The 26,917-nt window shown below is 38.7% G+C and overlaps 1 protein-coding gene across 1 annotated transcript in view; it reads left to right on the top strand.

The window, feature by feature from the left end:
* Positions 1–26,917, top strand: part of LOC105381622 (neuroligin-4, Y-linked) — a 63,302-nt gene that overhangs the window by 23,991 nt on the left and 12,394 nt on the right. Inside the window, exons 3-8 of the mRNA XM_048625849.1 lie at positions 3,337–3,492; positions 14,846–15,043; positions 20,611–20,727; positions 21,083–21,208; positions 25,047–25,191; positions 26,462–26,674. Of these exons, the coding sequence (XP_048481806.1) occupies positions 3,337–3,492; positions 14,846–15,043; positions 20,611–20,727; positions 21,083–21,208; positions 25,047–25,191; positions 26,462–26,674 (955 nt within the window). The remainder of the gene's footprint in view (positions 1–3,336; positions 3,493–14,845; positions 15,044–20,610; positions 20,728–21,082; positions 21,209–25,046; positions 25,192–26,461; positions 26,675–26,917) is intronic.

The following is a 26,917-nucleotide window of genomic DNA, read 5'->3' on the forward strand; positions in this document are numbered from 1 at the left end:
ATGGGATTAACTGCGGAATTGTTTGTGTCACACAATACAAAATGATAGTAGAGTTATAGCCAAATTAGCTAACCTATTCGCAATTAAAATGTTGTGTTAATTTGCGTGTGCTAAACCAAAATTTCAGCATCGAGAAATTATCAAATTAAGATACAATGCGTAAAATTATACGTTGTATAGTGAATTTCGTTGCAGTAAATGGCTATAAACGTCATTAATAAATAAAAACTATACTATACTATTCAATGTTAACGGCTGGTAGGAAAATCTTCAACACGTGGTGGATTATGAAATTGTATGTTGAATATACTAAAAACAACTAATTTCACCATAGAATTCAGCCTGCACAAAGAGCTAAAATGAAGTAGAAAAACTGTACGAGTCATAAACAAAAGACCGACAAACGTCAAAGAAGCGTGTCGGCAGCGGCGAGCCCGCCCGTGATGGATCGCGGGGAGGGCATAAATCAAGCCACGATCGATGAATCCTCAATCTCTTTTTCAGCCGCCGATCTGACAGTCACGCTGTCATACGCAGGTTTCAACTCGCGGAAAATAGGGATCTTTTAAGTTTGATGTGACCACGGATCATGAAACGTATTAAATTGTGTTAAAAAGTGTTTAGCACATTGATCAATTTGAGAATTTTCAAAAATACACGAAACACTGTCTTTTGAAACAATTATTTTTTGTGGTAATACCTACAGTGATACACATAGGTACAGTGAATTATACACAGACACGTTAACTTATTGAGATATTGCATTGTTTTTTTTTTTCTTGTAGGAAATAAAACACACTACAGCATAGGTAATTAATACACAATTTTAGCCCTCTACATAAGAAGGGTGTTATAAGACGGCTCTTAGTACATTACGTAACTGTGAGACAGTTACGTTACTAGGTTAATAAACCTAATTACTTTGAAAGCTTTCTAGGTATCTTGCAGGAAAAAAAATTAAATTACGAGTACTTAAGTGTATTGTATGTACAATTTACTGAACATAAATTACTTAGACTGGAATTCTTCAATTTTTTTACATAATAAACCGTTGCGAGAACGGTAAAAAAACTTGATTTATCCTTTTCTTCTCGATCCATCAAGTCTGAGATAAGAGGGAAGAATACCCAAGCTAAATCCCGTCCATAACATTACGAATATCTTTCATACTTATGTAAGTTGTTAATAGTATTATTTTAAAAGAAGACAAATTTGTAATAACATGACTTACACTCCGGCCGGCCGACGGCCGAATGGCGTAGTGGTTAGTGACCCTGACTACTGAGCCGATGGTCCCGGGTTCGATCCCCGGCTGGGGCAGATATTTGTTTAAACACAGATATTTGTTCTCAGGTCTTGGATGTGCCCGTAAAATGGCAATAGGCCCGCCCCCTATTACATTGGGACTAACATAACACTCTGGCGAAAAGTGGGTGCAGCAATGCACCTCTGCCTACCCCGCAAGGGAGTACATTAGTACAAGGCGTGAGTGCGTGTTTTTTTTTTTTTTTTTTTATGACTTACACTCATGCTTTGTACTTATCATTACAATTAATTTCCTTATGGCATGAGTAAACTCTTCGGTGTATCGCATAGGTTCGCCTCTTAATTTGAATATCAAAATAACTTATTTTTATCTCTGGGTGTTCGTAAATAAGAAGGAAATAGTATTGATACTATCCCAGTTACAATATTATCATTATGTTATGACCTACTTTTATCAAACTAATATGCTCGAATAACTAGCGTACGAGTAACTCTAATGGATTTCTGGAACTTATATCGATATATTATTTTTATGAGGTATTTTAGGCATTTATTAGGACCATGTTAGTGTAGTATTAGATATTGGCTTAATCAAAAAAAAAAAACACGCACTCACGCCTGAGTACTAATGTACTAATGTACTCCCTTGCGGGGTAGGCAGAGGTGCATTGCTGCACCCACTTTTCGCCAGAGTGTTATGTTAGTCAATAATGGCTTAATCAATAACGTATATTATATAATTCATATGTTTTTCAATACATGCAATGATATATTATCTTCTTATCGCGTCGTATGCTATTATGCACCTACTAAGTATTATATTGTGTGTATATCATGGAAAAACAAATGTTTATTTATTGTATCTCACAATATTTTTCTCCATTGCAAACACATCTCAAGATGAAAGTCTCAAATACAACCCGAGCCGCACAAAACAAACAACAAAGTTTGATTTCAGTTTCGAAACTACATGAAGCGAATCGATTTCAAAGATTACTTTGGACAAGAGCAGCAGAAATCTCATTATAAGTTGCTATCGAAGATCAAATTGTCATTTATTTGTAACTCAATCTGTGTAGTCTATTTTCACGCCGCTTTTAAATCATTTAACTCAAAGATATTGATATTATTAACTTTTAAGAAGGTATTTTAACAACTTATTAAAGGAAAACTGGTTGTTACATTATTGTTTTCTCTAAAAGCCAATCTGACTTCCACATTCAGATAGATAAATATTCCTATTAGGAATAATTATTTTACACAATATAAAAGGAGGTTTTTTTTTCTAAAAGCGATAAAGCGAAGCGAAGTTTATCTTCAAACCTAATCACCATTATTGCTGTTTTCACCAGTCAACATAAACTATTTGCTAAATAAACAGTAGCAAAGTGCGGATGACGGCGGCCATTTTAAGTAAAATGACAGTTGCACAACGTTTGCGTTCCGAAGTTGAATTGGCAATCCATTGCCGCTCCGCTTCACCAGTTTATTTTGGTGACAAACGCGCGCGTGTGCCGCATTGATAATTCCTGAACGTGTCGCCCAAGTTTTGATTATTGCCTTGTCAGAGCCAGTTATGTTGTGCGCTTTCCGCGTTTATACAGGTATACCGTGTATGTATATTGTATCTAGGTCGTAACAGAATATAAGGTAGTCAGCATTAAATTTAATTGAACTTAACATTTGATACGTAGAAAGAACATATCCTGGGCTGCATGACAGGAGCATGTCCGACATTGCACCTTACGAAATCAAAGTGAGGCAGTAATCTCACTAGCTACCTAATCTAAACATTCTTAGTGTTTTTGTTTTAAAAACCATAGTTTGTCACCGAAAGGATTGGTCTGCCAGATTACTGTTAATCACTGACTGCTCCGAACTACGCAGCTGCTTTCATGCGCACCCTTTTTATGTTTATGTAGCGTGTTTAGTTGGTGTTCCACTGCTGGGCAGAACTAACCACTGTCAATTTGATCAAGTGCTTCTTTTGACCATTGAGGCATAAACCTATCAAGGTCATCCTTATCTATTTAATGTCTCAGATAACTCATTCGTCCCTCTGTCTCGCAGCAGGCGTGCGCGACGCGGTGGCCCGCTACCCGGTGTTCGTGTTCGTTCACGGGGAGAGCTACGAGTGGAGCTCCGGGAACCCGTACGACGGCGCCGTGTTGGCGTCCCATGCGGGGCTGGTGGTGGTTACTATTAACTACCGTCTTGGAGTGCTGGGTGAGTCATTGAGTTATTGAGCTACTGTGAGCGATGGCATCGTGCTGACCTTGCACGCTGGGCTGGTGGTCGTCACTATCAACTACCGCCTCGGCGTGCTGGGTGAGTCACTGAGTTATTAATTGTGTCACTGAGTTACTGTGTAAGACGGCGCGGTGCTTGCGTCCGTCCCACGCCGTTCGTGGTCACTATAAACCTCGACATGCTAGGTGTGTAAGTGAGTTTATTGATGTCAGCATGACGCTGTATTAACATTATCCTTATGTCTCAAATAAGTTATTTAGTAGATAAATACGAGCATTGAGAATTTTAGCTATCATTTTACTTTAAGTGGTGTGGAGTAAATGAAAGTATATTTTAATCAAAATAAAATTCAACGTTTACGCAAAAAACTTTATTACACTTTTAAATTTCCAAATGAATTGTTAAATGTAGAGAATAAAACACAAAAGTGTTTGAATTTAAAATGTAGCTAAAAGTCTGTTCACTATAACTTTTCGCAGGAAAAAAACACTGGAAGTTCTTGAAAATTTCAGTTATTATTGCGGACTGTTTCCTGTGTTTTGTGTGACTTTTACTTCGATGTTAAATTTCAAACTTTATTCTGTTTAAAAAGTAGAAAACATGTCGGAAATGGTATACTTGAATCGAAGATTTGAGTTTTAAAAAGTTTCTTCTAACCAAATATTTAAATTAATTTGTTTATGTTTTTTTAGCTTTTCATTTTGTCTACATTTTGTGTTTTGTATTTGTTTATATTTTGATGTAGGTATGTTAGGTACGTTAGTAGGAAACAAACAATGCCAATGTGTAAAAATCTGTTAACAGAAATCAATAAAAAAAAACTGAATATTTTATACGGATATTCCATTGAAACGCGCAAATATGATGAGAAGGAAACAAGAATCAACCATGAATATACAGAGTGTTCCTAAACTAGTACATTTCACATTTTACAAAAGTTCTAGGTACATTTTATACTAAAATGTGAATATTACCTAAAAATGTATATAGATAGATATTTGACTAAGTTATTCTGGTGTCAGGATACAGGTACATCCATATCAGAACCACCCCGTGAATCCAAAGTATTACATTCGCTATTTTCAGCGGCTCAACCGAGGGTTGTGCAGTATTCAGGGTATTTTTCAGCGGCCCAAATGTTTGAAACTCGATTGGATAACAAAGCCGTTGAAATTCGGATGGTATTTTTAAGTGGTCTGGCAGGCACGTGTATTTGATTTCCGAATTTCAAGTCGATTGTTACTTTGTAGTTGTCTCGTTATTGGCGGAAAGCTGACGGGTATAATTTCAGTTATTTTATTTGTGTAATGTCGCAAAAGTAATATAAGTAGTAAGCTAAAAGATTGATTCAGGACAGGAGATCATTTGAATACTTTTGAAATAATGATCATGATCTTTGGCGTAGGCATAGTCTTACTATATGTACTACTAGCAATATCCTATAAATCTATATTAAGAAAATGAGAAATATTATCAATCTGAAAATAACTTGAAGTACTTCAGTACACTGTACATCTAGATAAAACAAAGTATGTAATATCAATACGTTACATTGTTAACTACTTTGCAAATTGTTAGCTACTTTGTAAATGCTTGTTACATACTTTAAAATTTTGTACTGTTACTTTGCAGTCAAGTTAAACCTTATTTTTAATGAATAAATATGAATTATTTAAAATAAGTAAATACCTAGATTTCATATTTATGAAGAAAATTTTAATTAAGTTATATTCAGTAGCACCAACCAAGATTCTTCGTTTATTATTCCGTTTGGGAGAATTTCCTTAAACTCGTTATTTACATGCTCCGCAACTATGAACATTTTAATGAAGGCACGTTCCTACTCTGAGTAAAACTACGGGTTAAATAATTATGAATCCTTATCATTTGAAGCATTTTATTTATAAAGTATTAAACGGGATACTTAATCTAAAACCACGCCAAATTAAGTATTTTTTTCTTGTGCATACATACCAATATTTATTATACTTACAAATATACAGGGTAGACTCTAAAAGGTGCCATCATGCAAAATTGTCCGACAAAATGATATTCTTGATTTCAACGATAAAATCTCGAGTCTTTCATGAAACAAGAAAATTAATTCTCATTTAACCTCATCTTAGAACAAGTATGATTCTAACGCCGATTCATTATCCAACAAGATTAAACACGGTGTAATTTTTAGCAGACAAATCGCCTCGCCCGGAAACGTTGTTTCACGTTTACAAACGTAATTTTCATAAGCGCCCAATCTCGGTCGGAATTTGGGGCATTTACAAGGACGTTACGAAAACAAGATAACTGCGGAATAAATGCGAAATGAACGAGCATTTCCTTTGAGTGGGCCAAGTTGTAGCGTGTGGCGGGGGGGCTGAGCGTTTCGTGAAAATCGCGGGCAGAAGGCTTTTCTTAGTTAAAAATATGGGGTTTTATTAAATTGACGTTCGTACATATTTATCAAATTATATTTAGTTTCATGTTCATAATAATCTATAATATAATAAAAAATTCTAATCTAAAATTTAATATAATAAGACACTTAAATAGGCGATTTGGACAGCAAACAGCAGCAACTCAGTCAATATGACGAATACTGGATCCATTGGCAAACCTCAGGGAGTTTGTGACTACTTTGAATGGCAGACGCTTTCATCAGGGTGACAAATGCTGGCCCAGCTTAACTAAGAAAAATAACAAAATAATATCGATAAACAATACCTACCGAATACCGCGGATTTCATTGCAATTGGACCACGGAGCAAGGTGCCTACGCAGCGTCGACGGCGCCAAGCGTTTGGTCCAATTGGCGCAAATTACAGAACGCTACAGCAGTCTGCGACGACAGAGTTTTATCGCGCCCGTGATTTGAGTACAGAATAATATTGCACGGGAGAAATAAAAGACGTTGTCATAAATTGTAGTGGCAGAGGGTTCGTACGAGACTGTGGGGCTCAAGACTTAGGCGGTGCTAAGTTTAGACACGTTGTTGTACAAAATATACTTTGCTTCTCGTTTAAGACTTTGTGGTCACATGGCTTTTCACAAAAAAATGCGCAAGATGATAAGCTGAGTCACCCTTTTTTTGCTTACTGTACCTACTTACCACAATTTCATAATCCTGTATAATCTGTTATATTTAGGTATATGATTAAGATATAATTAGTAAATATGAATATCGACTACCTAAATAATTTAAAAGTCTACGCTCAAATATTAAAATAATAAGTAAGTATAAAATATGCATATTGAAAACGGAATAATTTATAGGTGTAGTAGAGTCACATTCACATTGATACTTTCGATGTCATCAAATTAAAACTTTGTTTAGAAATCCCTTCCTATTTCCGGGCCCAAGGTGTGCGTTCAATAGGCAAAAGTTACTAAGCGAAGGCATTTAACTTTCAAGTATTTAAACTCTCATGATATTCAAAGTAAGGCCCGGGTCTCCTATTTACTCCGTCGGTCGCGTCAAGTGTCACCGCCGTAGGCCGCGTCACAATGCTCATTATGTCTACGCGCCAACGTCGGCGTGTGAGGGAGACCGCATCAGTACATTTCTATAGTGAGCATCGTGACGCGGCCTACGGCGTGACGCTAGACGCGACCCGCGGCGCAAATAGGAGACCCAGGCCTTATATCAAAGGCAAACTGCGAATGCGAACCCCGAAATTAACTATCATTGAGACAGGTTTACTTATATCAGTTTGGGCACAAAACGCGCTTTGATGCAGCGTTGCTGTTTATAAAGTGCTTGTGTCCAAGCATATTGTACTGGTCAGACAGTGACAGTATATGTAACAAGGTCATCCTTTCCCCGCGGCACGGTAACAACCACTGCTGCCTGTCCACCAACCCGCACTAGGTAGCGTGGTGCACTAGGCCTAAAACCCTTCCTTCACTGGAAGGAGACCCGTGCCCCAGCAGTGGGGACGTGATGGGTCGTGATGATGATGATGACGGTAACAAAGCCTAGCTTAGCTCTAGTGTTTGTTACTGATATGTTAAGCAGAAGAGCAATTTAATTAATACTTCCATAGATCGTATACCAGAAAAAACGTATAACATAAAAGTTTGCTCAAAATTGATTTTTTCATATAAACCGATCGTAATACATAAATTTCGTCATAAAAACGAGAGGCAGTTAACACGAGTCGTTAAATGCAAGTCATATTGGAAATGTGTAAAATAATATAAGGACTATCGTAAACGTGAATCATTCTGTACATAGGAGATTAGGGGCGACAATCGCTTGGAAAATTATACATTATTTTGTTGAAATAACCGTTATTTTCAATTTCGTGCTTATTTACTTCTCCTGTCATGTAGGCTATTCCGGAGTTGATTTGGCGGTTTAAAATTGCGTACAGCGTACACACGGAAACATATTCGGGCAAAAAAATTGTGGTACTCAATATTCATACATATGTCATATACTATAGGTATACATGATCTGCAAACTATATTATCAAATATTGTTGTTTTCTTACAATGTTATTATAAATAAAGTAGTAAAATTTAATAAATTACCGTTACGTAGGTACATACAATATGTTTTACCTAAAGGTGGAAACTTGTTAGACCCAAGTTATGTTTAATTTCTTTAGATTATTATATTTACTTAGTTAAGCTTTCCTAAAAACATAATAAACGGTGGTTATTTAATTTACCAGCTAAAACCATTGAATATTTGGGTGTTCATACACATCTGGCCCGGCCAGCTTTCGAATCCGGCCTCTTGGCACACTTCTAGTCTTAGTTACAACAACACAATTATATCGATTCACGCATATTGCTCATGTTTAAACTTTAGAATTCCAAAACGTTGTTTTACCGCAAAGAAGGGGATAAACACAAATTTTAAGGTTTAAAATATCTTGTAACTATCATACCAAGTGATATTGCAAAACTTTTACCACTACACCAAGCAAGAGCAGAGCTTTTTATGATATCCCTAAATCATGCGATGCAGTGATTATACTCGTTTTTATCAAATAAAACCAATGTTACCAGGTAACAAGGGATGAAATATTTACCACAATCTACGAAGTAATAATCGACTTATTACTCAAGGCATGAAGGTGAATGAACAAAAGAATAGGTTAGTATAAATGCTCTGGAACCTTTTGTCTATTAATGGCTATTAATACTAGGTTCGTAATGCGAGTTCCTAACAAAATGTATTTGCTGAACATACAAATAGTATGTACCTAACAATAGACAAAATATGATGGAGCTATCTTATCAACCGTGATCAAAAATACCTATTATTTTTCAGTCAAAGATAACAAAAAAAATATACTGTACACTGAAAGTAAAAGTCACTTAAAAATAATGTAAGTATTCCAGAATCGTGGATTTCAAATTAGCTAATGTATTTAAACAAGCCTTTTCGAGACACGGCTAAGCAAAAACCAAACTCTAAAGCGACCAAAGCGTTTGCAGCTCAAAGGATAGCCGAAATAGGTCAAACTTTTAGTAAACGTAAAGTCCCCTCAAAATGGCAAATTCCTGAGTGAAGCTTAATAAATCTCTAACCGCACGGTCCGCTTGGAAACACTATACAGGGTGTTGCAAAAAGGCTATAGTAAGCCGAAACCTACATATATATACAGCATGGTATATCTAAGGCCAAAACTGAAATCTGAATTTCAAAATTCGTGAAAAAAAAACATTTTCCATAGAAACTTAGTTGGTCACGTGACTTTTTACTATGGAGAATGTCATTTTTTTTCGAGAATGTTGAAATTATGATTTCAGTTTCGGGCTATAGATATACCATGCTGTACTTGTAGGTTTCGGCTTACTATACCCTTTTTGCAACACTCTGTAGTAGCAAGTGTGCGAAACCCGTAGGACCTATAAGTTTGGCCTTCCCGAAGTGTTATACCTCCAGATGAAAAATTCAATATCATGAATGAATGAGTGCGGCCGGGGCCTATTACCATTCAGGCTGAATTACACTGCTTACTGATTCAGCAAACTGACTTTTGTGGGGCTTGGCTTTTTATGTACGTATATTTGAATTGAGTAAAAATGAGGAGTTCCTAAGTGAGTAGAAGTCGGAAAGCTGTGATCCTCTTAGTAAAGGAACAGTAATGAAGAAACATCTAGCAATGTTCAATAAATTATCTTCTTTTAATTTTTACATTTTAAAACAGCCTGTGTGGAGCCTTTTGAATAATGACTATACACATACAAAATTACCCAAAAACGCAAAATATTGACGCCAACACACAAAATTTATTAACGATTCTGATACCCAGATTGTAACTTTCGCCCGTTCATTCTTCCCAAATAATACGTATACGTATATACGTAGCATATATATCATACCAGCCACGACCGGTGTGCCTCTCCACACTCTGGCAAATTGATTATAAGGAATCCCACCCCTTTATAGAGCTTATACTTACTCTCACTATACGACTTTAAAAGGCTTGGCAATAGAAGTAACTTGATTTTTGTTAAATGTCCCGGATTTGATCAACTTACGAAACTATGTCTTCAATTCATAGATTACTAGCTGCGCCCGCGAGCTTCGCTTCGCCTCAAAAAAAAAATCACGTGGGAATTCCGGGATAAAAGGTAGCCTATGTTCTTTCTCAGGGTCTAAACCATATGTATACCAAATTTCATTCAAATCCGTTCAGTAGTTTTTGCGTGAAAGAGTAACAGACAGACGTACAGCCACAGTTACTTTCGCATTTATAATATTAGTTAGGATTAGGATTCTTTATGTTATAGATGATAGATAGATAGATTACTGTTTATTTTTACACCAAAAGTAATAATAAAATTAAAAGTTGTAACTTAATTAGGGTACAAAAGGCGATGTTACCGCGATCTCTGCCAGACAACTCTTGGATGAATAGTATGAAAGATTGAGAAACTATTGATGGTTGATTCCAGCCCAGCTTTGAACCAGCAGCAAACAATTTCCTGTATTCGTGAGGTGGGAGTAGCCCGCAGTGCTCCCGTGTCAGCGTCCATTTGGCCGTCCATACATCACGTGGCCATTCAGCGGGAAAATTTCACTGAACGCAAACGTCGCTCGACAATCGTGCTAGGTCTAGTCACTTTGGTAGTCATAAAACAGGTCCTACATATTTGGAGACGCAAATATATTCTGCATTAGGTACAATACCTATTAGTGATTAAATTACGTCTATATACATCAGGTTTTTTCCTTGTATAATGGACTTAGGTGTTAACAAGCCCGAGTTATGACAACACTTTTACAGTGGCTCAAATCATTTGAACAAACTGTATAGTTACTTCTAATAACAATAAAATATACCTAGTTAATAAAAAGTTATTTCGGTCACACTAAGGAAATATATTAATCGCAAAAGATTGTTTTATGAACGTCAAAACTAAACGAACTACACTCAAGAGCATTGAACAAGTTCCACCTGCCATTGACCTTCCATATGTCTCTGGAACTTTTTTATTGCTAGTGAGAGCATTCTCTGTTCAAAAAGGGCTTTTGAAAGGAGAAAAATGGAAACAAGAAACACCCGATTTTCTTATTCAATTAACTTCCTAATTCGTGGCAAGTCCAAAGTCTCCGTAACGGTAACTTGGTCTGATTATACGCCTGCTATCCCACCATTGTGATGCTAATTATACTGTCAGACCATTCGAGTAACGTTTACTCTGTTTGTGTTATATGACTTTGTATACCCTTGTATTAATTAACACTACGACCCGACTTTGGTTAGGGATTGATGTGTTTGAGTAATGATATTCATGAATTGATACAAGATACAATGATTGCAGCTCTAAATAGTAGGTACACGTAGAAATGAAAAGAACAAACTAAATACAGGATGTTGCAAAAAGGGTATGCTAAGCCGAAAGGGCGTGGGTGACTCAAGGGGTCATGTTGAACAACTTTTGTTCTACGAGTTTTGAAAGTTCACGAAAAAAATATTTCCTTTCCCATAGAAACTTTGTTGTTCACGAGAATTTTTACTATGGAGAACGAATTTTTTTTTTGCAAATTTCCAAAACTCGTAGAACAAAAGTTGTTCAGAATGACCCCCTGAGTCACCCCCTTTTGGCTTAGTATACCCTTTTTGCAACATCCTGTATACCAACGAAAAGCTACACAGTGTCGACAGTTCCAACCCATGTAATTTAAATAATTCTTCATGAATAATAATTGCCTCTACAATTCCGAATTCAGTGAACTATAAACAAGTAACTATTACTTTGATAGAGATTAACCGGAACACCAACTAGAATCAACTATAGCGTGACCCGAACGAGCCATTACACAGGAAATTGACCGCAAGATGGCGCTACAGGGCAGTTAATGGCCGATCGGAATATATTATAATGCCACAAATTTAACCAACCGGTGACATAATATGTTGTTTTTGAGGTAAAATTAATTATTATTTTTCAGTAAAATTTTACACACTTAGTTTTGGTATCCTATTTTAGGTAATTCTGCGTCGTAGAAGTGAAATCTTAATACACTCACTCTAACAACTATCTTTATTAGTATAAAACACGTTTGTTATACAAAAAATAGGTTATCTATGACATAATTGAAAATTCGGAAATAATAAAAATACTTATCCACATACTTTTTTTTTCGTCACGTGCCTTTTAATGTTTCACTAAATTCCAAATAGATCTTAGGACAAAGTTCGTTCAGGTGTCCCTTTCAGTTTACCACTGCTTTTGCAACACCCTGTACTTATATCCTTCAACTAAGATAATAATAGTTTCCAAGACATAACTCACGACTCCTCCCCTCGAATCCGCCGCCTCGCTGCGCCGCGAAGCCTCCAGCAGCGAGCGTCCAAACTCTCCCAAGTGCTTCCGTCCTGAAATTGAATCAGAGTTAAAATTTCATAAGCAAATTAGGAACGTGACAAAGCATTCGGCTGAAGAGAGGGCACTCCGCTTTGTTTTCATTTAATTACAGTAATTTTCAGCGGAACCTGGCTGCTAGTCCGCTAAATAGAATTAACAAATTGGCATGGCAATATTTTAATGTTAAATAATTATTATGGTTCTTGGGCATTGTCTGAATGGAGATATTATACAACTTGGGTTATACGGAGAGAACAATATATGTGTCTACAATTATATAAATATATTTATTTCTTCGTATGCAATATTTTTGTGATATCAAGTCTCTTGAAAAAGACTCAATAAAGATCAACAATTGTTTAATTCAAACAAATAGGCCAGTACTTGCATTATCGTATAAATTAAACTAGAGCTTTCGTAGCAGTATCATCGCGTTGCTGTTGTGTGTGCGTGGCGTCGCCACTACAATAGCAGACTCGACCCACATAACTTCTGGAAGCCCCCGTTACATTTTTAAAGCGAAGGCAGTTCGGGGATCTCTGTTTGCCCGCTGAAAGCGTATTTTTCCCCGTTTTCCCGGGAAATTATATGAGTTATTGTCTGCTCAGAGTCGTGGGGAGGTTTGTTTGTTTTTGGTCTACAGGGGGCATCTTTGTTTACTCGTGTACCTTCTCATTTTTGTTATTAACCGTATCTTGCCCCGCGGTGAGGGTGTAGAGTCAATACGCTGATTATTTTATTGATTATCCGGGTAAACAATGGTTAAATAAGCCAATAGAACACCAAATAAGTCAAGAAATGTTTGAACAGCGCGTCACGACACGACATGTCTAAATACATAAAATATATTATCAAAACAATGATAGGCAGTCGCCTGATGTCGAATGATAGGTGTACCCTCGGAAAGCGTCATAGCGATGTTTCTTGATACTTGGTCTGAGCTTGATACAAAAAAAGTCTGCCAGTTTTTGCGGGGGGAAATTTTACCGTTTACCTTGATTAAGTCTCATGTGACATGTCATTATGAGTTTTAATTCCTAGCAATAAGGGTTATGTGAAGAGACATTTAATTATGAACACAGTGTCGTCATTTTTTCTTGCCATGGATGTAACAATTATCGATAAGCGTTATCGATGAATTCGAGATCGAATTTTAAATTAATTAAATAGAATAGAATAGAACATAATATATGAAGCATTAATTTCTATAACTTATGTTTTAAAGTTTTTTCATAAAATACTTATAGAATGTAGATGAAATGCTTCCAAAAAAGCTAACCTAACCTAGCTATTATTTACTTGTCAATCTAAACAATTTATTTCTATACCTACGACAAAAATGGTTTTTCTGCTCCATAGAAACTTGGTTGGATTTTACATCTTGAATTTCCTGAAAGCGATGACCAAAAAATATTGAGAGTGACCCCCTTGTCAACCCTGTCAGCTTAAGTTCACCACTTTAGTAATATCTCGTACATCAGAGCAATTTTTTGAAAAATAAAATAAACTATGCTAACTACCTCCTTTAACTGTGACCTTTTTTGTCGATAAGCACATATTTACATGCCGGTACATTACTATGGCATTTTTCTGACATTGGTTGCTAGGCAACGGCTAATAACAATAAACCATGACCGAAGGCGACCAAATCTGTGATCAAATCCGGGAATCCGAATATTCTATGCAACGAAGCTGTCATTTAGTATGTAAACAGCTCATTTTACACGAAACGAACGCTTTGCCGACTAGATTGAGTCTAGTGAAAATTGAGACTGCAACTAGTTTTTATAAATCGGTGGGCCTTTCTGGCCCACTACCCCGGCAGAGGGGAACGTCTGCCTATTTCGTCTCCAGACCATTCATACTCAATAGCAGTCGCCAACAATAATGTATTTGTCGGTAAAATGCTAAAAATCGACTTTGGCACTAGTTACTTCATAAGTGTAATTTCGTTTTGACTTCGCAATATCTCCCCTCTGTATAATTAGCCCCTTCTTTCACTACGCGACTCTCAAGCGACGCGACTGCGACAACAACCGTTGGTCGCATATATTTTTCGAGTCAACGACGCGTCGAAGACCCGTTTTTATAGGGTCTATTCTATTCTATTCTATTCTCTGTGGGGGTGGAAGTACTTGCACCTGGCTCTCTCGAGTGGAACTTTTGTGCATATTCCCAAGGTCTAAACTGCCTTCCTAAGCTTGGACCATTTCCCACCACGCTGGTCCTGTGCGGGTTGGTGGGTTCACATATCTAGATGTGCTAGATCTAGACATGCAGGTTTCCTCACGATGTTTTCCTTCACCGTAAGAGCGATGGTATACATTGTACTTAAGTTAAAAGAACTCATTGGTACATGTCAGCGCCGGGATTCGAACCCGCATCTCTGGCGTGAAAAGCGGGCGCTTACCCGACTGAGCTACCACCGCTCACAACCGGGTCTCTCTTGGCGACTATTCTCTCTACTCTACATACTAACCTCTCCCCCCCCCCCCCGCAGGCTTCCTCAACCCCCGCTCGGACGAGTACCCGCGCTCGCCCGCCAACTACGGCCTCATGGACCAGATCGCGGCGCTGCACTGGCTCAAGGAGAACGCGGCGGTGTTCGGCGGAGACCCCTCCAACGTGACGCTGATGGGGCACGGCACCGGCGCCGCCTGCGTGCACTTCCTGCTCACCTCGCTCGCCGTGCCTGAAGGTAATAATAATAGCATAAAGTTTTAAATATGGAAGCCATAATATTACGATAAATTCTGGTAAAAAGTTTTTGTTGTGTCAGCTGCGTAGCATGCTCGTAGCTCCGTAGTATGATCGTAGCTGCGTAGCTCGTTTGTAGCTGTGTAGCAAGCGCGTAGTGTGTTTCTTGTAACTGCGTTGCATTCTCGTGGCCCATTCGTAGCTGTGTAGCATTTTTGTAGCTGCGTAGCACATTCGTAGCGGCGTAGCGCGTTCGTAGCTGCTATTCCGGGCCGAAGGACCAGATCGCGGCGCTGCACTGGCTCAAGGAGAACGCGGCGGTGTTCGGCGGAGACCCCTCCAACGTGACGCTGATGGGGCACGGCACCGGCGCCGCCTGCGTGCACTTCCTGCTCACCTCGCTCGCCGTGCCTGAAGGTAATAATAATAATAGCATAAAGTTTTAAATATGGAAGCCATAATATTACGATAAATTCTGGTAAAAAGTTTTTTGTTGTGAAAGCTGCGTAGCATGATCGTAGCTCCGTAGTATGATCGTAGCTGCGTAGCGCGTTTGTAGCTGTGTAGCAAGCACGTAGCGTGTTTGTAACTGCGTTACTTTCTCGTAGCACATTCGTAGCTATGTAGCATGTCTGTAGCTGCGTAGCACGTTCGTAGCGGCGTAGCGCGTTCGTAGCTGCTAGTCCGGGCCGAAGGACCAGATCGCGGCGCTGCACTGGCTCAAGGAGAACGCGGCGGTGTTCGGCGGAGACCCCTCCAACGTGACGCTGATGGGGCACGGCACCGGCGCCGCCTGCGTGCACTTCCTGCTCACCTCGCTCGCCGTGCCTGAAGGTAATAATAATAGCATAAAGTTTTAAATATGGAAGCCATAATATTACGATAAATTCTGGTAAAAAGTTTTTGTTGTGTCAGCTGCGTAGCATGCTCGTAGCTCCGTAGTATGATCGTAGCTGCGTAGCTCGTTTGTAGCTGTGTAGCAAGCGCGTAGTGTGTTTCTTGTAACTGCATTGCATTCTCGTGGCCCATTCGTAGCTGTGTAGCATTTTTGTAGCTGCGTAGCACATTCGTAGCGGCGTAGCGCGTTCGTAGCTGCTATTCCGGGCCGAAGGACCAGATCGCGGCGCTGCACTGGCTCAAGGAGAACGCGGCGGTGTTCGGCGGAGACCCCTCCAACGTGACGCTGATGGGGCACGGCACCGGCGCCGCCTGCGTGCACTTCCTGCTCACCTCGCTCGCCGTGCCTGAAGGTAATAATAATAATAGCATAAAGTTTTAAATATGGAAGCCATAATATTACGATAAATTCTGGTAAAAAGTTTTTTGTTGTGAAAGCTGCGTAGCATGATCGTAGCTCCGTAGTATGATCGTAGCTGCGTAGCGCGTTTGTAGCTGTGTAGCAAGCGCGTAGCGTGTTTGTAACTGCGTTACTTTCTCGTAGCACATTCGTAGCTATGTAGCATGTCTGTAGCTGCGTAGCACGTTCGTAGCGGCGTAGCGCGTTCGTAGCTGCTAGTCCGGGCCGAAGGACCAGATCGCGGCGCTGCACTGGCTCAAGGAGAACGCGGCGGTGTTCGGCGGAGACCCCTCCAACGTGACGCTGATGGGGCACGGCACCGGCGCCGCCTGCGTGCACTTCCTGCTCACCTCGCTCGCCGTGCCTGAAGGTGGGTTGCGAAAAGGCTTTATATCGTTAGTCTTTACAGTCTGCCACTGAGATATCTGACAACTTCCTTCCTTCGTGGAAACGTTATTGAATTGAGCTAGGTTTACTTGTGGGAGAACGAAATACTATTTTAAATTTAATTTCGTAGCATAAAGTTCAAAATAAGGTGGCCATGTTACGATAAAGACTGGTGAAAATATTTTCAACTATGTAGCACATTGCTACAAGATAATTATCGTAGCAGCGTACTACGTGGACGTAGCTGCGTAGCAAGTTCTTAGCTGCGTAGCAATAATTACAAGCAAAGCTAGCAAATTTTCCTTTGCACCTATAGAATGAAAAAACTTGACTAATTACAGAAATCACTTTAAAACAATATACCTAATTATAATTATTATAGTAAAGATTTCATTTATATTGTACCTTAAAACCAGAACTTCGTATGTTGTGTATTCCGCTGACTTTCATTTAGTTTTCTGTATCATTATAACATTTTCTAGGTCGTAAATTGGAATTCAAAACACGTACTCGGGTCTAGATGAAGTTTGTTTAGGTTTTCTTATTTGTACATAACCATATTTTATATTATGAAACACGACACTAGTTTAAAGTTTAAACTAGGGCTTGCTTCCTGAGACATTGTTCTGGGATGGATTTAAATTTTATTTAGGCATAGTTGAAGAAAAAAATTATAAGTAGATGCAAAATATTTGATTATTGACTTGTACCACATCGGTGCTGCAAACCTTTAAAAATAATAATATTTTATACGCTAGTGTAGAGTTATCCCATATTCTATCTATTCTATTCCCATATATTAAAGTACTATTAATTTTCACGATCTAAGTAGATACCTTTATTCCAGGAAGGTAAATTGTTGGTCCCGGTCCGGACTTAAATACCTAAAAGGCGACATTGCGTGTCCTTACCTATTCATTGCCTTGCAATTTTGTTGCAAACTTGTGGCAAAGTCACAGAGTTCGGAAACTTTTAATTGAAATACAATAGCTATTTCAAATTACCAGCGAAACGAAAGCAACTCCTGTGAGCATTCGGACCGACAAAAAATAATAGCTTTTCTCCCAGAAGATATTTCAATATCATCCATCGCATTAATGGAATGGAAAATACTGTGAAGCAAAGAGATGGGAAGTATATTGTGGGTTAATAAAAGGGTATTGGAGATAAGAATTTCTGAAGGAGAAGTCTCTTTGTACTCTTCCCAGTATAAAATATATTATGGCCGGGGTATTTTGAGCTCGTTTATCTGTATTTTACTATGTGCCTAAAAGTATCGCGTAACTATTTTTATGAGTTTATTTTTACTCACAGTACACGAAAAAGTAACATAAAACCAAATAATAATATAACATGCTATATTTAATCATTGATATTTTTTTAAATTATTTTGTACCTCGTCTACTTTTCTAGAAATAGATAGTGTAAACACTACACGGAATATAGAGTAATTCCAAAAATAACACAACATATTGAAACTGCGCTAAACACAACACCATCTAGCCTGAATTTCAATTGTGCCTCCACACAAGCGCCGCCACAATCCGGCGTTATCCGCCACGTAAGACCATCTCCGTTTTAGAATTATTTTTTCATCTTTTAATAAATTTAAGATGAACTGGCGGCTTATTCCGCTGGAGAACCGACTCCTTTACATAATACAAGTTTATACTGAGGCGCATAATTTAGCTGAACGTTCTCTGCCTTCAAGTGAGCTATGGAGCTGGGGCAATGCACTGTGGAATAAATGACTGCCGGGTACTAACTGCCTGAGTGTGGTAGTCCTAAGAGGACATGATTTTATTTGTCGTGATCTTTTTTGACATCCTCTTCATCAAGGGTTTCTGAATACAGGTAGTTGTAAGATTAAGACCTATAGCTAAGTGTAAAAAAATTAAAGTTCATTTTGAAGACCAAATTTACCATATCCTTTAATTGTTACATAGTGAAAGTTAATTGAGAATTTCAAAAGAAATGACGCAATAGAAACGATTAAACCATGATAATTATTCACATCCAGTATAATCTTTTATCCAGCACATGATATAAATATAGCATGGCGAACACCACAGAGAGATCTACTGCATTTTTCATCAGAGTATATTTTTTGTTCGTCTTGGGCTCAGCTTGGTTTTGGACACATTACTAAAGAGATGCGCTTTTTGTAATTTTTTGTAAACAAAAATATTAACATCCTGTAATCCCAACAGTGTTATGCTTGCAGCTTCCTCCAATGTTCTACCTATTATTATTTAACTCTCAATTGTAATAAAACTGTTGGAATTGTTATCTTTCGAGCCAATCCAATACCTCCGCGCCACCCGGTTATTGGAGTGTTATCCAATTAGAGATAGAGACAAGGTTGAACTCTTCGATTTATTGAGTAACACTGGAAGACTCGTGGATACTCGAGTCCGCAATGTTTTATGCCACAATTAGGAGTATTAGTTTTCATAAAATCAATTGAGTCGAAAGTTTATCACTAGCAATGGGAGTCTCCTCAAGTGACCTATCACATCCAGTACCTTATTATAATTTTATGTCCATTGCACCCGAGGCAATCAGCGACTGACGCTAATTAGACTGGCGAAATCTTTCACCACGGTGACTTACCATATTATGTAGTCTAGCTCTTGTGTTACTCACCAACACGATAAGATACAGCTATTACAATAAAATTATTTCAATTTTCAGCTACATTACGATTGTGCAGAGCTTAATATTTGTAAATAACTTCTCCGTACAACCGCTGTCTCCATCTTGTGCCGGCCTCACTGTTCATTCTTATTTCTCCAGCGTATTTCTTCGCATTGTTGTTTTGCACAAAACGTGCATGAGATATGCATAAAGAACTATTTTCTCCCGCATTATTCTCGGAGAGGAGTCGCGGGCTATTACGCTGTTTCTTTCATTTCATTATCCGTGAGAGATGGAATGGCGTTCCAGATTTTAGTAAAGCTCCTTTACTTTAATTCAAGTCTTCCGGCGCTGTGATTGTTGTACACTTTTTGTATACACGTTGTATTATTCGTGTTTTTAAGAGCTTTTGTTTAACAACCCGGATCGTTATAGCGACCTGTTATAATTTTTAAAGCTATGATGACTCTGATAAATTCACATTAAATTGATATTTCACCATTGGCGATATGATTTGTACAATATCGCGTTAGTGCACATAAACATGTATATTGTATATGTATATAATTGTACCTACAGCAAATCGCTACATCATGAGCTTAGGAATAAACTTCCGTAATGACCATAAACAGAGATAGTCAAACACAAGGATTAACAATCTATAGTAGCAAAACAAAACCAATAAATACACCGTAACAATATTCATCAATGCTCGCGTCAAATACCCGACTGAGCTCGAATATAATGAACGTAGCGCAAGCCGGCGCGAGTGGCTGTCAACTACAGAAAATGGGGGATTCTAGTAAAGTTTTATAAACGCTAATAATATCCTGCTGCGGCAGAGCTACAGGAGGGCTGGAATTTGCACTTTGAGTTAAATTAATGAGGCCTTCACGAAACGTCTTTTGTCGTGCCTTTCTTTGCACAGAATAAGGTCGTTTGAACATTTCGCATTACGTATTAAAAGGATAAAATTTAATCTACACTACCTATTATATTAGTACAAAGCTTTGAATTTTTGAAAATGAGATGTTTGTGCAGATTTTCAAAAGGTTATTTATGCCTGGTACAACATTATTATAATTCAAAACCTCACTGCAGTTCCGGTATTTCATAACTGAACCGAATCCAAATAATCTTCTTCGAAATTAACACTTCATCACGTACGACCCATCACGTCCCCACTGCTGGGGCATGGGTCAAGGAAGGGTACATTTCTTATTGACAGCTATTTCTATTTGTTGCAGGCCTCCTCTTCCACCGGGCGATTCTGATGTCGGGGTCGGGCCTGAGCCCCTGGTCGCTGGTAGCCGACCCCAACAAGTACGCAGCGATCGTCGCCTCTCACGCCAACTGCTCTCCTGGTATGTGCATCTTGTTATACAAGACGGTGTAAATAAGAGGTGTCTTAATTTTAGAATAAGAAGAATGACCATAAATTTTCGATAATAATATCTGTACCATGTTTTGCTTTAAGGCTATACAACACGTGTGAGTCAGCACTGGTCGACAAGAACCTGATGTCATGTTAACTAGCTTGAGGGTAGCCGACTTTACCCCTGTTACCTGTCAATAAAAGTAAAAAAAAAAACTCATTGATCCATGCGTGGAAACGTACTTGAGCGTTCAGCTTACGAAGCGGCCTAATCCCCAACTGATCTGCATCCACACCAGACTATCCTGCAAAAACAGCTTGTATATTCTCCTCTTGCCCCCCAGAGTTGACCCCGCCGGCGCTGCTGCGCTGCCTCCGCGAGCGGCCGCTAGAGGCGCTGCTGTCGGCGCCGGTGCACGCGCCGGACTTCGCCTACGCCTTCGGGCCGAGTGTCGACGGCGTTGTTATTGGTAAGTGAGGAGAAATTATCAGTATTGCATCTTTGCTGAATACAAAAATGTTCGTGGGTACCTTACCTATCTTGATTGAAAAGAGAAATAAGTAGGATCACCAACAAAACGGGGCCGCGCGGACACCGCGAGACAATTTTTAGTTTTTTTACTAAGCAATGTTAGTATCTCGCCCGTATCCTTTCCGAATGAATTTTCATGGATACACGCTTTTTATGATCCGTTTACGAACCATTTCTGACAGCATGGCGCCTAGGAGATAAAAGCATCGTCGAAATCCTTCGAAAGCAAAATTCAGCAATTTAAACGCCAATCATTCTGCATCGGTACCTACAGCCGACAACAATGCAGCCAACATTTGCAGAAAACGAATAAAAACTACACTCTAAACAGATTTCTGAAGCTCCTCATATATTCCTCTACGATACGTAGCGCGAGCAAAATAACCAACTTCACACGCGGCAAAAATTGCCAGAAAATCCCGCACCACTATAGCAAGAGCGACGGTGGAGCGAAATTAAAAAAAAAGCTTCTTCGGCATCGAGAATAGCAGCCCTATTACTTAACTATGGAAGGGTAAATTGAGTATTGGTCTTTTGTAAATGTTCTATCATGGTTGATCATGTATCATGGCTTCTAAGCCTATTTTCTGTTTGATCGATTTTAGAGCGATCTGTTTATCTATAAAAAACGCAAACTTGATCAAGAGCAAACTAGACCCATTGCAGGCCAGATGAGTTAAAAATGATCTAAAAAACACACTTGATGCTTCTTTCTCGTAAACTTAGTAATCAATTTCTAACCACCAACAAAAAGCTACGTAATAAGGGCCTCCAACCGAAACCTCGACGCTACACGGGGCCGAGATGAGAAAACTTCGCGGAGACAATTTAATAACGTGGCACTTGGACGCCGCGACTGACGAGCTCCAAGAATGTGCCAACAAAAACAACGCTTGTTCGAAAAGAGAAATAAGTAGGATCACCAAAGATACGGCGTCGGCGAGCGGACACAGAGACAAGTTTCTGGATCTATCAATTCGATACGCGAGCAAGCGCAATGGGTTTTCTTTTGAACCTAATTTTACTTATTTATTTCAAACCATTAAACTAGGTAGTTACCTACCTAATTTTGTTTTTTTCAATTGGGATATTTAAAATAAAACTATGAAGCACAATTCAATTCCACAGTTAAAATTAAGTAGGTACGTAAATATAATAGAATGCATTATAAATACACACAGGCGAATTGAGAACCTACTTTTTTCGAAGTCGGTTAAAAATAAGAAGTCAGCAGCAAAAAGCAGAATTATATCCAAAAACCGGAATACAAGAAAATTAAAGAAACAATAAAAACGAATTATTCAACCCTTATATCAGACATATTGAATGAAGGGTATTGACAGAATGTTAAATCGTAAGTCAAATAGTACGAGGAAGTGATTCATGTCACAGCGTAGCGCTCGTCCCTGTCGCACAGAACAGATGGTCGCCCCACTCCCTTTATTGGGAAATTCACGAACAACTTCCCCTATAACCACATATTGAAAGTTCCTATCTTCCATTCTCGTCAGACTCTGAAAGTTCTGAACCTCAGCGACCTGCACGTAAAAAATATATAAAATTGCTGATTTTATAGAGCACTGCTTTAGTTTATGATAAATTTTGGATGCAACTTATTCGCTATTTACTTCATACAGTCATGGGCTTACGGCCCCTAAAATTTAAAAAGTAGCTGTGTAAATTAAAATAGGTATTTAATTGCTATTAAGTATGCAATGTATCTTAATGGCGATCAAGTTGAAAACGTTTATACACGAACTTATTAGAAGGCCTATAACCCCAACTATGGAAGGCTGATGTTGATAATGAGTTCCTTTCAGAATAATAATTCACAAAAGTGAAAAACATATTCAATAAAATTACTTATTCAATAGAATGTGTAAGCATAATATTTTTAGGTACGTACATAAGAGAAATAAAAACGAGAATAGAAGCAATATTATTTCGTGGATAAAAAAGAAACGCCGTGTAATCCGAACCTAATTTGCGTGACACTTACTCCGAGACATTCGACTACAGACTCGAGACGAAATTCATCGCCCAAAGTGGAGTACTCGAGATATAAATAGAATAACAACATGTAAAAGTTTTATGTCGTAGGAACTTAGCTTTATGTACGTTGTTTTGTGTACAGTACAAGTACTAGAAAAGTTTTTAGAATTGACTTATTTGGCTATTAGCCTGTTTGGCTATATATTATATATATATATATATATATTATAGCTCTACGCTGAGATGTGGGGAACCGATAGAACTGCCTCCAGGTGGTACCTAGAGGAGTATTTAGGACAATTCAGAAATTGTAAAGCAATTATGGATTCATCTGTCTACCCACACTTAATGTTAGTAATCTTACTGTGTAATCTGTGTATGTGTTGTGTTAAGTAAATAAATAACTTATTTATCTATCTATCTATCTTGGAAACAAAATACATCATCCTCGCTGAATTTATGCCCACTTTATGCCCCCGCGATTTCACACGGAGACTCGGGCAGTCGGGCATGCGAGGTAGGGGGTCAGTTAAGCTTAAGAAAATCAATGTTTCACAGCGCTGCTGCGCTAAAAATACTCTATTTCGTAACATTAAAAGTGCCGATTGCATGCTAGCTCGACAGCTTCGTTTGTTTTTATCAAGCTAGAGTAGGGGCCGCGTGGCGAAGTCATAAATGGAAATAATATTCCAAGCGCCAGAACTGTTTAAAAGCATTCGAATTCCATCTGAGCGCTATATGTACACACTCGGTACACAAAACACCCTTTAATAAAACGTACACTCTATTTACATTGGTATTTATGATAGTATACTGATGTTTGATGATATTTATTGAATTCTGAGGAATTTCATGTTTGTTATGTACTTTTTATCATTTTACAACGATTAAATATAAAAATGCTTCTCTATAAAATATTATTCTTTTTTCAATGGAGTTTCCTGAAATCCCTGAAGGCTCCAAGCTATTATCTGAGTATAATATTGGGATAGCTATTATATCTGAACAGAACATGAAATAGCTATTACACATTATACTAATAGGCACTAAGCCTACCATGTACAAAAGCTATTATAATACTTGTTGTTTGTTACAATAAGTAACTGATTATATACCTATATACTCAATATCAATATAGGTATAGTATTATGTATGTAATGATGTAAATAGGTACATAAGTACGCACTAGTAGATTTATTGCTAGGTATGTAGTTTCGAATCAATTAGTACATCTCACGCCCAAGTGGCGGATTCAATTGTAAAGCAAACCAATTAAAGGATATTGGATTTAAGTCCAATTACGGTAACCAATTATTACAGAATAACCAGATTACAGGAGATTATTGAGTGCCCTCCCAATCATTTATCAGAACGTGACGGAAATCGTAATTTTGCTACTGACGTAGTTACCGACAAACTACGGGTAATTTAAATTATTCATGTTATTCCACCACTTTTTTGTGTTTTCTGACTGCGTACTCCATAAAATATTTTATAAAGAATAAAAAAATACATAAATACCTACTGCTGTTCATGAGTTGATTTATAATTATTTTATTGACATTGTTTCGGTCTCAGCAAAAGTTTGCTTGTGTTGGGGTGGACTGGGCTTAAAACCCTTCCTTCATTGGAAAGAGACCCGTGCCAGCAGTAAGAACGTTACGGGTTGTGATGGCCCAATTCTAAGAATTATTAAACGACTGTGACACTTTAAGATGAACTCGATTAAGCTGTTCACTTCCCGCCCTATCTTCATATCTCTAACCTCAACATCCTTCCCACAGACACTGGAGACATGCTAGCAAACCCAGACAGTGGGTTCGAGTGGGGTGCCGGCTACCGGGGGCCCAGCGGCAAGGAGCTGCAGAGCGCCATCAACATCATCAACGCAGTGCTTATGAGGAAGAGTGCTGTTGCGCAACTTACCAAGTGAGTCGTTTAGTAGAAGTGCCCCCTGCTGCCGCACACGGGTTTGTTCGACGTAGATAAACGTTACTATATTGGGATCAGCAAATGCGGCGCTGTGATTAGTCGAACGCGCATTAAACGAGTATATCGACGTCGATAACAAACCCGTGTAGCGGCCGCTGTAACTCACATCTGTTTTACACTAGGTGCTATGGTGGGGGTTTGAGTTCTTAGGGCTGCTCCAGTCGGAATCAAAGGCTCTTTGTGCAATGGACGCTCTCAAGTAATGTTCAACCAAAAGTGTGCGCCAGTCTCTAAATTATCCATCGCCGGATACAGTGTTGTATTCTGTTTTTTTCTGATCTTTCATTGTTTTCGGGGTGCATGAAAGGAGCCTCTTTCAGTGACAGCTATTCTTTATAAAGGTACCACCGACGCACCATGCTGTAGATGCAAGGGTTCGTTATCAACGTTGATAAACGTCACTATATCACCATTAGCTATAAATATGGCGCTGCAATTGATGGAACGCGCACAAAACAAGTTTATCGACTTCGATAACAGACCCGTGCCGCGGCCGCTGGGTAGTCAGCGACTGTCTCTAATCTGACTGGCTAATTATTTTCAACCCTAAGAAGAAAAATATGTATTATTGGTCGTGCAACTGTTAAGTACAAACATTACAGATAGGATATTCAACGGAGCTAATTATCTCAGCTAAGTAAATACCAATTCTGGTAGATTTCAATTATTTATCTTAACTAAATCACTCACGATCCAATTAGATGTAATAGCGGATTAATCACTAGACTACTTACAAGTGATTAAATATTAAACTCTCTTCGTGAGTTCAACGTGACGATCATCGGTAGCTCACGAACGACACAAAATTTGTTACCAAGGAATTAACCATTTGGTATGTACGTAATACTTACATCATAATATTTGTATAATTATCCCGTATAAACGGTCTAAGTTTTCTTTCTGCATTAGATCGCACTAATCTGGTTTTGGAGGTTTGCATGAAGGTAGCCTATTGGTTTCCGAGACACCCTGGGCATTCAGCTGATACTAATCTGCCTGGTACCTTATTTACCTGACTGGCTATTTTTTTCATCAGGGTGACAAACCCAGCTCAGCTCCTTTATTTGTCATCAATACACAAACCTACAACAACAGTGATTCTTAACAGTTTATTAGAGGTAGAATAACCATTGCTATAATGTCATTAGTATACCTATTCATACAATGTAATGTAAACCTATTCAAAACACTTAAAACATCTCCCTAGATACGACCTAATGCTGGGGGTGACAAAAGCGGAGGCCTACTTCGCGTTCTCCGGCGACGACGTCCAGTACGGCATCGAAGCGGACCGCCGCTCCAAGATACTGAAGGCCTTCGTGAGGAACACATACAACTACCACCTGTCCGAGATCCTGGCCACGATTATAAATGAATACACGGACTGGGAGCGGCCGGTGCAGCATCCGATTAATATACGGTGAGTTGTAGGTATAAGTTGTTTTTTGTGGAGGGCCTAGGACGGGGCGCAAGATGCGTATGTCAAGATGTGACAAAAGTTTTTCGTCGCGTCCGCTCTTGAAGCGTCGCGATGAAAATATTTTATCATCCAGGTGTATCTGTTTATTGTGATGAGCTGATTGCCTACATTAAGTTTCTGTGGTGGGTGCAGCGGCATAACGCACTGGAGTAGCAAATTCTACCATGAGCCTCGCCCCGTACC

Source organism: Plutella xylostella, chromosome 15, assembly GCF_932276165.1.
Source record: "Plutella xylostella chromosome 15, ilPluXylo3.1, whole genome shotgun sequence".
Lineage (NCBI taxonomy): Eukaryota > Metazoa > Arthropoda > Insecta > Lepidoptera > Plutellidae > Plutella > Plutella xylostella.